At 37.5% G+C, this 12952-nt stretch overlaps 1 protein-coding gene across 1 annotated transcript in view; it reads right to left on the reverse strand.

The window, feature by feature from the left end:
• The window catches only part of ogfod3 (2-oxoglutarate and iron dependent oxygenase domain containing 3), a 29588-nt gene that overhangs the window by 15743 nt on the left and 893 nt on the right, over positions 1-12952 (reverse strand). The window contains exons 2-7 of the mRNA XM_042507589.2: positions 10486-10706; positions 8439-8514; positions 8269-8311; positions 4317-4381; positions 2781-2837; positions 2021-2174 (exon numbers count right to left, since the gene is read on the reverse strand). Of these exons, the coding sequence (XP_042363523.2) occupies positions 2021-2174; positions 2781-2837; positions 4317-4381; positions 8269-8311; positions 8439-8514; positions 10486-10706 (616 nt within the window). The remainder of the gene's footprint in view (positions 1-2020; positions 2175-2780; positions 2838-4316; positions 4382-8268; positions 8312-8438; positions 8515-10485; positions 10707-12952) is intronic.

Here is a 12952-nt window from a genome sequence, read left to right on the forward strand (position 1 = left end):
CCAAACTATTTTTTATAATTATAATGATTATATATTTAAAATTATTATTATAATAATAATTAAACATTATATTTTTTAAGCACTTTTTTGGTAATTTTTTGTTTGTTGTTTTTTACTTTCTTGTTTTTTATTAAAGTTTTTTAGTTTTGTGCAGAGTATAATAATAAGTTATACATACATATCCGCATCTCATCCATATGTGCCCATATGTTTTCCAAATTTTCTGGATATTGATACTCTAAGAGGAAAATCAACCTTTTGTCTAACCCTCCCCTCTGCACCCTGGCTGGCTTAGATTGATCTGTGATGTCTAAGTCATATAACAAAAAATAATAATAACAATTATTATTATTATTATTATTATTATTATTATTATTATTATTATTATTATTATTATTATTATTATTATTGCTGTTGCTCCTATTGTTATGATAAATACCTATATTTTTCAAAAACACATAATTCAGTATGACAAAAAGATGAATGAGTGCAACAATTAATTAAATAAATGAATAAATAAAAATCCTGCTCATCTTACCCAGATAACTATAGTAGTTTGTTTTTATTTGGTACTTTCTTATATTCCAGAGTGTTTTCTGTGTGTACTTTTTACTAATTTCTGAGTCATGTCTCTGTAAGTTGCTCATTGTCTTCTTCACATGTTTTTCAGAGTTATCAAGTCTGTTTACAGCAAGGTCAACGAGAGCAAAGTTTGTGGGCCAGACAACCAAAACTATGTGCTAAAAGAGGCTAAAACAAGGCACAGAAAGGAGACAAAAATATTGGTCAGTGCTGTTTTAAAGGGTTGGTTCAGCCAAAATGCATAAATACTGCCTACATAAAAATGTCAAATGGCATCAAATTGATTCAAGGTCTATAGTTTTCAGTCTGGCACATCAGAAAGTTTATGTGCTTCAGAAGAGTTAAAATCTCAAATCAAGCAGGTCAGTAGGTGATCTTACAGGGATGAAGACTCTATTCAAAAGCTCATGCACATGTTTTCTTCAGCAGCCTGACAACCCAAGGTCAGCAAAACATAACTCAGTTTCATTACGAAGGCAAGTTTATCCCTGCCACGAATTGGATAAAACACACTTTCCGTGCTGTCATACTTTGACTTGTGCTATGACACCGTATCAGAGGAATGATCGATGGGGAGAAAATTCGCTACCAAAGACGTCAGAGGCCATTTACATTTAAATGAGGGTTGGGTTTGCCAATTAGCCCCAAAATGGCGTCAGAGACAGATGGGGAAGAGAAGTGGGTCCTTTCAATTTACATTTTTCCAGCTGTCGAGGGCCGGCAAGAGAAGATGAGGTGACAAATATTAATATGGGCGAGGCGACTGCAGACACTCTACGGTCCAAGAAATACCACAAGCAAAGTAAGTGTGGACTGCTAGTTCCTCTTCCTCTCGACTCTTTTTCATTTAGCAAGAGAGAAGATGCAGATTCACACTGTGATGCTTGAAAAGTTTTATAAGTTATGCCAATAAATAATACCTTCAGGCCTATCGTATAACATTCAGCCATATTACACTATATTGCAATGATCCGTTTTCATAGCCGAGAGAATGAGAAGAAACAATGTAAAATATACTTCCAATCAGAGGTATTTCTTTCAGTTTTGTTGTTGAGTTATGTGCTATAATAATGATCCACTTTTTAACTAAAATGAGCTGTGGAGATTGGAACTTTTTTTCTCCACAGACAAGGAGAAGGTGGAAGGTGGATTAGCTAGTGAACCGAGAGCTTTATTTTCAGGTTGGGCTTATCCATTCATGACATCGAGATAAATCCCATCAGCCCATTTACTGGATGCGGAGAACATCCAAACATTAGGGTCATTATGGATGCACCTATGCAGATTTTTTGCCGTCAGTATGTATTCTAAAATTTAGACTCAGGTTCTCATCAGGCTAATATGTCTGTTTGATGAAGTCAATATCAACCCCTGTACCACCCAAATATGCCAGACGAGTGCTCCTCTACAAGGTAGAGGGAGTCTGTTTTTGTGTTACCTTATCTATGTGCGGATGCCAGTACTCGTCGTGTTGGGTCTTGGCCGCCGTGCTGTTGATTCTGGAGAAGAAGGTGGGCTTGGTGAGGTACATCAGAGTCGGGTCCAAACCAAACGTCTCGGCAATAACTGCTTGGATTCGCCCGCGGACATTTCTGACGGTGAAAACAGACCCGGCATGTCAAATTGAAAGATCTGACTTGATCAGTTTCGTTTAAATTCAGTAATTTTCCACCTGGGCCTAGTTTTTCAATGTTTGGACAACAATTGGTCCAGTATTGTGCTGGAACGCTGCAGCCCGAGGCCAAAAACAGGCTACAGTGTAAACATCTGCTTATATTGTGTCTGACAACTTATGGAAAGGATCCCAACAAAGATAGAGATATATTCTACCAAGTAAACTATATAAATGAATATAAATGAAGACTGATATCATACAAACACTATAGGGCGCCAACTGACATCAGTCTTCTCATTAGGGAGTTCATGATGTTTTTGAGTTTATATTCAGTCATCCAAGAGGTGTGCATGTACATGGTCAGCATAAAAATTCATACATCTAATTTGTTGACTAACAACATCATTACATGCAACCAAAGGCACCATAATAGGGAGTTATCTCTGCTATTACTGTGCACAAAGTACCATCATTTGAGTCTCAGTCACTTTTCAAAAAATTTCAGGGATCTAATTTAAGAGCGAAACTCTTAAAAATGTGCAATAGATGCATGGCTGATCTTTAATTAAGGTTCCTTAGTCACCTGTAAAGCTGGAAATCCTCTTGTGTGAACACATCCCTGATCTGATCCCCAAAATACCTGCAGAGTCACACAGCCGCAGACAGACAGTTCGGGACGCACACAAAGCCAATCAGAGACACATGAGCAGACAGGGACAAACACGAGCACAGACGCAGCAGAGAGGGGAGAAGAGAGCAGAGGAGATGGGATCTGTTAGCATAAATTAAGGTTTCGCAGCACGGCACAGCGCGCCAGACGGGTGTGCCACCCAACCATCCGAACCCAGCAGATAGTAAAACGTTTGACAGCTTCACATGAGGAAGTCGGCGGCGAGGGGGTGAAGTGTGGGAAGCAGGGTGTGAGTGCTATCGTCATCGCTTCCTGATTAAAATCTGCCACACGGTCCCGGAGGATCCAGTGTCAGCCACCTCCCCAGTGGGACGGGAGAGAGAAGGAGGGAGGAATGAATGAAGGGAGGAGGGAGGGAGAAGGATAGAGAGGAGCAGATGATCCGAACAAAAGCGAGCTCTGCTGGCAGTGATGAATGAGGGTCGAATGGGTCACTGGACCCAGAGAAGACAGCTCGCAGGGACCAGCATCAGTAAGATTGATGACTAACTGCATAGTTTGGTTCTGCAAATGTAAAATACTATGTAGAATGTCGATCCTGCAGGCATAAAATGATGCCGACATAAAGAACAACACATAAAGACAACATCCAAGGTTCATTCACATTGTTACCAAGACATTTCCATGACCTTTCCATGACTTTGAGGCAAACTTTCAAGACCATACATATTCTGACACAACCAGTGACACTCTTTATCTGTTATATTTCATTACTTTATCGTAACTTTTTTAAAAAACAATGACTTCAGAACAAGATTAGAACTGAATATTAAAATACAACTTAGGGACTGTCTGTTATTTATGAGAGGGGTTGAGGTGGTTTGGACATGTCAAAAAGAATTTCAAGCACTTGAGAGGGACTTATGGTTCTTATTTTGTTTTTGGGTTGTTTTCTTTGTTTTTTTTTTATTATTATTATTTGGGCCTTTTTTTACTCAAAAAAATTTGATTTCCTTCAGAACAATTTTTTTGTTTAAAAATCACAAAAAAGAAAAAAGCTTTAAAGCTTTAAATGTGGCTATTTTTTTCTTTCAAAATTTTTTGCATTTTTAAATTGTTTTTCCTTTAAATATTTTCAGCAATTTTTGTAGAAAAAATGGTGACTTTTTTTCTTTAAAATATATATGGTGATTTTTAAAGAAAACATGCTTTCCAACCCCCCGAGCATGATTTCTTTAAAAATTATAAATACACCTTTATCATTTATCATAGCCAGAAACTGTAGAAACAGAAATTTAACATTTCCGACAGTCCTTGAACAAATCATGTGTTATCATACAGGTTTGTTAAACAAAATTCAATGACTTTTCCAATACTTCCAGGGTATATTTAGTGTTCCGAAACTTTTCCAGGCCTGGAAATTGCTATTTGCATATTCAATGACAATGAAGTTTTTCATGACCTGTGATCCCTGAAAATCTTTCCCACCTGTAGATGTTGACAAACTGTTTCCCCATCGACAATGCTCCAGAGTGCAGATCCAGTATAGAAGCCTGCAAGGGGAAAAAAAAACAAGCATAAGTGAAATCGGTATATGCGTTGCACAGTAATTTTTTCAAAGTTCAGAGCTGTTCCCTCTGTGGCCTTTTTGTGCCGTTTCACTCTGTCCTTTACTTGTTATTGCTTGTCAACTCCTTTGGGACACTGCTCTGTTTTCCACACAGAAAATGAAAGTCATTTTCTCTGAAGTGCCCACCCCCCGTTGCTTCCCCTCCTTTCACTTAAGTGTCTTAACACTCTATAAACAGTTCCTTCTTTGGCTGAGGGCCTGGCCCCGCTGGGGACAGAAAGCAGGGGGTAGGGCATGCCAGGGACAACCACACATACATGTTTTCTCTGCCAGAGCGGCTCCTCAAACTGGAGCTCTGCTGATTGTGCCAGCCTGCCCTCTAGTGTCCACAGACGCTCATTACAGCGGGGAGTCCAACTAATATGGAGCATACTGTATGTGGCTGAAATTTAGGGTCAAATTAGAGCTTTCTAGGCAGATACAGGTGCCAATATTTGAAACAAGTTTGATGGTGGTGTGTACTGTGCTGATGGCCTATCATGGCTGGACAATAAATTAGGTGCTATTTTTAAGCAGAGAAGAGAAGAACTGTTGGGATTATACACAATGAATTATTCCCCACATTTTTGAACAACATATATTTTGTTTAAAGTGTACCAGTGATTTTGTAAGACAGTATTGCATATATTTACTATACTTGATTTTTATGAATTCTGCTCTGCCATTCCAATTTTCTTTTTACTTTATACATACTTCCCTTATTAGAAATCACTCAGTCAACTTTATTTGTTATGCAGATGATACTCAATTATATCTATCAATCAAACTGGATTGAATTGAATATTAAAGAGTGGCTCTATTATTTATTTAAAGCTGCGGAATGTAACTAAGTACATCTAGCTAAGTATTTTACTTAAGTACAAATTTGGGATAAATATACTTACTTGAGTATTTTCTTTCATTCTTTTTTTTTTTTTACTTTTACGCCACTTCATTTCACAGGGAAATACTTTTTACTTCACTACATTTATTTGACTGCTTTAGTTTCTTTGCAAATTAAGATTTTTGCATAAAAAACATGAGAAGAGTTTCAAACAATTGATGTTATCAAACAGTTTAAAGACAAGTCAAGTTTTTAGAAAGCCCATTATCACAAAACACGCTTTGCCTCAGAGGGCTTTACAGCATACGTCATCTCTCTGCCCTTAGACCCTCACGTCGCACCAGGAAAAACTCGTAAGTACATACAGTATAAAGAATAAGTGCAGCTGAAATAGTTATCAATTAGCCAAATGAAAGAAAATTGATATCCTACTATTTAATATGCATACTTTAGCACATGCACTTTGCACCTGGACTACTGATTTGCACTTTCTGTCATTGATTACTGTCATTTTTATTTTATTTTACTGTTAAAATTAATGTAGTATTATCATTAGCTTTTTGGGGGTTTTTTGGGGGGTTTTTTAAAAAAACATGTATTCCAACTATTTTAATAAACACTTCATTTTCATTTTTTTAAAAATATTTGTAATCATTTCAAAAACATAATAATATTTTAAAATTATTTCTTTATTTTTCTGCATTGGATACTTAACACTTAAGGTACATATTATTGATAATACTCATTTAATTTTACTTAATATATTCAATGCAGTACTTTTACTGATAACAGAGTATTATCAGTGTGGTATTAGTAGTTTTACTTAAGTAAAGGAACTGCAAACTTCTTCCACCACTGTTTATTTCTTTTAATAGTTTTTTTTTAATTCAGTTTAATTGAATTCTATTTATAAAGCCCAATATCATAAATCACAATTTGCCTCAGAGGGCTGTACAAAATATGACATTCCTCGGCCCTTTATCCCTCACCGGATAAAGGAAAAACCCAAACAGGACAAAAATAAAAAAATAAAAGAAAATTTAGGAAGAGCAACTGAGGAGGGATCCCTCTTCAGGACAGATACGCAATAGATGTGGCTACAGAACAGAAAAACATCAAAAAATGACAGTAATCCAAGGTTTTCTTTGTACCTTTCCAGTAGTGTTCCTCATCTATTCAAACCTGAAAATTCTAATTTTGGTTGAAGTATGTCTGTCTTAACATTAAGCTGCTCTCTCCTCAAGCTCTTCTGAAACGTTTTCCCATGTGACGTGACGTCAATTCTGCGCATTTGCATTTAAACCAACATATCGCTGTGAATGTCACGTTTGTTTGGTTCAGAAAGTCAATGCAATGACACAAACAAAAAATTGAGGCAGTAGTAGAGCAGCGACTCCTGTGTGCTGTCAGGTTAAGTTACTGTCTCTGTAAATGGAGTCTGGTGTCTTTCAAGAGGACAGACTCCATTTACAGAGGACAACACAATGACAACAGAGAAAGCTTTCTGACAGCAAGGTTAAGTAGTAAAAACAAGTCTAAATGTTGCGTTCACTTTAATTGCTATTGATTATTTTGGGGTGGTACTCTTTTTTAAGAGGCTCAAATGCGTTTTGCTGCTGCCCCAGCTCACTGCCGCCACACTCCTTTGGCAGAAACAGTAAATTTACCAGGCAGAACACATAGAGTTCCTGGTTGACCGCTGCCTCTGATTGGTCAGTTTGTGTGTGTTATTGTGTGACTTTCAGAAGCAAACTAGCACACAAGTACAGCATCCACAGCAGTGCATTGCTTGGCTTCTGTACCCCTGGTTCTCTTGTTTGCAACTTCAAACTAGGAGCTTGCCACCTGCCATACACTATGCATCTATAAATGTGTTTCAACAGTACAAATGCAGAATTACATTGAATCTCAATGTGTCTTCACCTGGTTAAATAAAGGTTTAACAATAACCAGAATTCCCGCCAAGAGTTGAATGCCTACATGTCATCGTAAGGTTGGTCTTTGACTTTTTGGATATAAAATAAAATCACTTCATTATTGTTTTGTATTAGACATTTGCGTGTAATTTAGCTTTATTTGCGTATGAAAAGTTATGTACTTGCACTTATGTACATGTTTCATAACCTTTGCAATTGTAGCACCAAATTCTAATCAGTTCATTCCTGAGTTCAGGTGGACATTTGTGCCAAATTTGAGGAGACTCCCTCAAGGCCTTCTTGTGTTCATGAGAATGAGACAGATGCAAGGTTACATCTTGACCTTCAACCACCAAATTTGAATTAATTTACTGTTAAGTCTGAGTGGACATTTGTGCCAAAAAAAAATCCCTTAAGGTGTTTTTGAGATGTCCCATTCATGAGAATGAGACAGATGAGGTTACAGTGACCTTGACCTTTGATCACCAAATCTAATCAATTCATCATTAAGTCCAAGTGGACGTTTGTGCCAAATTTGGAAGAAAAATCCCTTAAGGTGTTTTTGAGATGTGCCATTCACGAGATTGAGACAGCAAAGGTCACAGTGACCTTGACCTTGACCTGTGACCACTAAAATCCAATAAGCCCATTGTTGAGTCCCATTGGACGTTTTTGCCAAATTTCTTGAGATATCACTTTTATAAGAATGGGACAGGCAACCCGAAAACAGAAAGTCTCTCGCCTCGGCTATTGCCAAGGTGGAGGCACTGAGCCACACTGCTGCACTGAGTGACATGCTCCTTTTTTACCATGAACTCACACTGTTAATTTTTGAATTTGTGTTCTTAAATTGACTGTGGGTATTAACATGCAAACCAACACCAACTTGGGCCCTTGAAAGTTAATGAGGACACAAGCACATGATAAAAAGATAAACACTGGGAAAAAAGTAGGGGGAATGGCTCCTGATCACATAAATACCATTCACCTAAAGAAATGCTAACCGGGTAAATATTAATCCTTGCCTTCCTGTGAAATTATTCCAACAATTTAATTTGGCGATATACTCACCCCTCCCTCTGACCCAGCCAGTGACAGCCCTCTCTCCGCCAGCCTGCGTGTCAGAGACAGAAAACATCCTGAATGAGTCAGCTGCATGACAGAGATACACAACGGCAAATGGAGAAACAAAGTGAGGACGAGGAGATGAGACACGCTGCACTTTGTATGACACTATTTACCTCCTGAGGACCTGAGCTTCCTCCCTTGTCACCACGCTGTCTGTGACCGCGCGGCCACACTTCTGAGGGGTGCATCCTGGGAGAGACACATGTGAAAGGATTAGAATAATAGCAGAATATCTTGGTGCAGTCGACTCTGGTTTTAGAAGATTTGGGCCCCCAGAGCAGAGAGAAAGTGGCTGGTAGAGAAACAAAGTGCAACGTAGGGAGTTTACTGCTCATTAATGCCACAAAACTAGGGGCTGCTCTCCAAACTCTTGACGGTTCTAATTTATTGCTCGAAGCCTGAACCTCCTCCTGTGTTTCCTTTACACACTGGAGATGCACAGTTTGAACTCCCAGCAGCCCAATTGTTTAATAAGACAAATTTACAATTTGTTCTCTCCTTTTTGCCAAGGATAGTTTCAAAACTGCTTCAAATTTTGCACACTTCTTTTTGTGCGGTGATAAGGTTGGTGGGTATATTTCAATAAAAGATAATACTTCCCTTAAGAAACTGCTCCACCACAAAGTCTGTGAATTATCTTGAGTAATCGAGTCTGATTTCTGGGAAATTGACAATTTTTATTCATGCCAGTGCTGTGAATGAATGCGTTAATATCCAGCAGCAGGAATTTTACACACAGAATGTGAGAAAATACAAATTAAATGAGATTCCTCCCCGAGCTTCTTTTCCTTCTGCACTTCGGCAATGTAAGATTTTGTCAGATAGGCATCAAAATTCCTGATAATCCTTTAACACCTCGATCGAAATCAATTTTCTCTTGCTGCATGCAGATGCCTTTCATTAGCATTTAATCCTCTGAAATCTGATTAACTGGCTTGATTTCTGTCAGAAATATGGGAAGAAACATAATTAGCAACTTGGAAAAAATGTCCTGCAAATGGCAAAAAAATTGTAAAAGGTGACTTTTTTTCACTTTTCTTTTTCAGGTCATTGTTTTGTAACTTTTTTTTACTAATTTCTTGTTCATTTTTGCACCATTTCTTGTTAAATTGCTTGGTGGCCTCTTCTTCTTCCCATTTTTTTAAGAAATCAAGCCAGCTTGCTCAGGTGTCAAAGGGTTAACTGCACTAAACCAACTGATAAGTACTTGCTTCCACACACTGCTCTGTTGGTTGCAGTTGATCGACTCTTCAAATATCCAGTCCTGCCAATGTGCTATACTGCCATCTAGGCGTCAAAGTGAAATGGTTTGAATTTTAGTTTTCAAGACTTTTTCCCTTTCCACCCTTCAGTCATCAGTTCTTTTATGCATTCAGATGCCTCCAACAAACCTGAAACACCTGAGCAAAGTGGTTTGATTTCTTTTAAAACATAGCAAGAAATGTCCCACAAATTGCAAGAAATTGGTAAACGATTCCCTAAAGATTACCCCCAAAAAATTGTTTTAAAAAATAAGGACAGCTTGTTAGAAAACTATCCAAAATAAAGGGAAAATTTCCAGAAAACTACATATTTAATAATTTTAGATTTAAAAGGATAAAGAAATATATAATTGATTATTTTTTACTCTTTTTGGCTTACTTTCAGGTAATTTTTGAAACAAATTCTTTTGCTCATTTTTGGGACATGTTTTTTAAGTTGCTTGTTGTCCTCTTCCCGTTTTGTTATATAAACACAGAACACAGAACAGCAGAGACATGTCATGACAAGATTTAAAGATAAGAATATTAAGACAAAGTAGAATAACATAAAATTAAAATGTGAATACTTCCCATGTTTTTTAGGGACAACAAACCATTTTGTTCAGGTTTCAAAGGTTTAATATACAGTTTTAGTGTTTTGTTAAAATGATTATATAATTAACAGAAATTCAGTATGATGGTGTATAAGTGAATCGTGTTTTCCAACTTATAATATTTTGTGACTGAGCCTCACTTATATCAGGTAACACTAACGAGAGGATAGGCAGTGCCAACACCTGGACCGTGCCACTGGAGTATGGTATTTATGAAGTGGGCTGCTCTTTATCCCGTCACTGTCATATTTACACAGCAGAGAGGTGTCAGCTGATCATCTGACATGGCACAGTGACAGTCTCACCTGGATAGCGTTTGTAGTTGTCGTAGTCCTCAGAGCACGGGACAGTGAAGACTCTGGGCTGAGGAGAGACCAGCTCACCCCGGCGGACTAGTGTTTCTGTGATGTCACTGTCCAGTGAGGTCACGTACAGCCACATAGCCGCCACGGACAGAACGACCAGCAGCAAGCCCATAAGCCCTCGGGACCCCCTCCATGATGATCCCTGCCGCAGCGCATTACCTCTGAAAGAGAAAACAGGTCCGTGTGATCAACGGATTTATTGACAAATTAAATAAACAACACACCACCAACAAAGAGTCAGCTGTGACAACTGCTTAAAGTACTAAGTACTACTTAAAGCCATAAGTTGTCAGCAAGAAAGCTATTTCATTACTATATTATTATTATTATTATTATTATTATTATTATTATTATATTACTAGATTCATATACCATATTTACTATATTTACAATACATTTTGCATTTTTTGTGATAATATAATATAATGTGATATCTTAAGATTATAATTATCTAAAAATAAGGATTGTTGTAAAAAAAAAAAAAAAGGGCAGGAACTTCTAACCAAAAAAACTGTGGTGTAAAAGATCAAGATCCAGGCACTCAGGATGGTTTGCAAAGCATAATTCATAAGGCTTTATACATTAAAAATACACCAACTCATATTAGCTTGCGCCTTCTTCAGAGTGCAGTGACACACTGAGACAAAGAGAGTGATTATAACTGCAGTCCCCACAGGTGTGCACTGGGAGAGAAAATCGTCATGTGCACAGCCAGGTTGGGTTCCCTCTTTGTGATAAAATAGGTCAGACAGTGGGAGGGGGGATTGCTGAGGAAAATAGAAACTTCCAGATGTGCCATCATCGCCCTGCCTATTCCCGTCACTGCTTGTGTGGTAGACCACTTTAACATTAAATTCAAAGTGAGAAATGAAATGCACTTTGTGACGTTTTTCTCTTGTTCTATCTGGCAGCAGAGTTTAGTGAGATTTGAGATTTAGTGGCATCTAGTGGTGAGGATTGTAGATTGCAACATGCTGACACTTCTCCCGGTTAGAATTCCTTTATTGTTCATTGTTAAGGAGGTTTTAGCAGAACTATCCACAGAAGTTTCTTCCTCTCTGGAATGATTGAACGAGGTCAATAAAAACACTGAAAAAGCAGCTTGATGTTACACATGAGAGTGTCTCTGGTGCTAATCGGCTCTTCAGTGACGGCTCGCTCACTGGCACCTGCTAATATGTAAATTCCACATCTTTAGGAGGAGTTTTTTACAGGGAGCCCAATCATACACAGATGTCTCTTCCTCGCTAAAAAAAGCAGCCAGGAGATTTAAATCAATAAAACACTGAATAAAGAGGTTGAATAAAGAGGTTGCTTTTGAAAAAATCTTTATTTTTCCAATGCTTTTGTGGCAGAGGAGCTGCTAACTATGGCGGCTGGCACAAAAACATGAAAACACGAGTGGCCCTATGTAGAGCCAGTGTTTGGTTTGTCTGTTCTGGGCTACTGTAGAAACATGGCGGTGCAACATGGCAATCTCCATGCACTAGGACCTGCTCCCTATGTAGGTATAACTAACTATTTGACAAAGTGCATTTCATTTTTCAGTTTGACTTCAAGGTTAAAGTGGTCTACCACACAAGCAGTGACGGGAATAGGCAGGGCGATGATGGCACATCTGGAAGTTTCTATTTTCCTCAGCTATCCCCCAACTGCTGTCTGACCTGTTTTATCACAAAAAAGGGAACCCAACCTGGCTGAGCACATGATGATTTTCTCTACACGAGAGGTCATTCAGGACATTCAATAAAATATTAAATATCACAGAGGGTACAAAGTGGATATTTATGGAAACTAACATTACCTGTCAGATGTTCTGTAATTTGGAAGTACAATGAAAAAGGAACCATCCTGTGATAAAAATGTGATTCCACTAACAGTTGTTTTTTTATTACCGATTAATATGAATAATCAGCTGTTTACTTGTTAATGCAACAGAGTGATGTTAGTAGAACCAACAAAATCATTAACATACATGCAGTGAAATATATAAAAGCGTATGTGAAGAAATGTAAAATTATAGAAATAAATAAAAGTTTAAATGTAAACAGACAAATGTTTCAAAATGTATGACAAGTTAAGAAAGGAATTGTATAAAAATGTAGAAAGAAATTGAAGACATTTATCTGTTTGTCTCAATTAATAACCAACTACATTTATTTACACAAGTAACTTTTAATTCAGTCAATGTATTTCTGCATTTTTGCAACTTTGTATTCATTTATTTGTTTATTTGTATATTTATTTTTTACAATTATAAGTATGTTTTGTTATAATAACACTAACAGAACAATGTGATATGTGAAAGAAGCAGTGATAAAGTTGTGAAATAAAACCACTATCGACTTCAAGTCATAATCACAAAAAACCCAATCAAGCGTTAGGAACTGTTCATTATTTATGAGGG

Source organism: Plectropomus leopardus, chromosome 19 (assembly GCF_026936395.1).
Source record: "Plectropomus leopardus strain MGB_pleo_1.0 chromosome 19, ASM2693639v1, whole genome shotgun sequence".
Classification (NCBI taxonomy): domain Eukaryota; kingdom Metazoa; phylum Chordata; class Actinopteri; order Perciformes; family Serranidae; genus Plectropomus; species Plectropomus leopardus.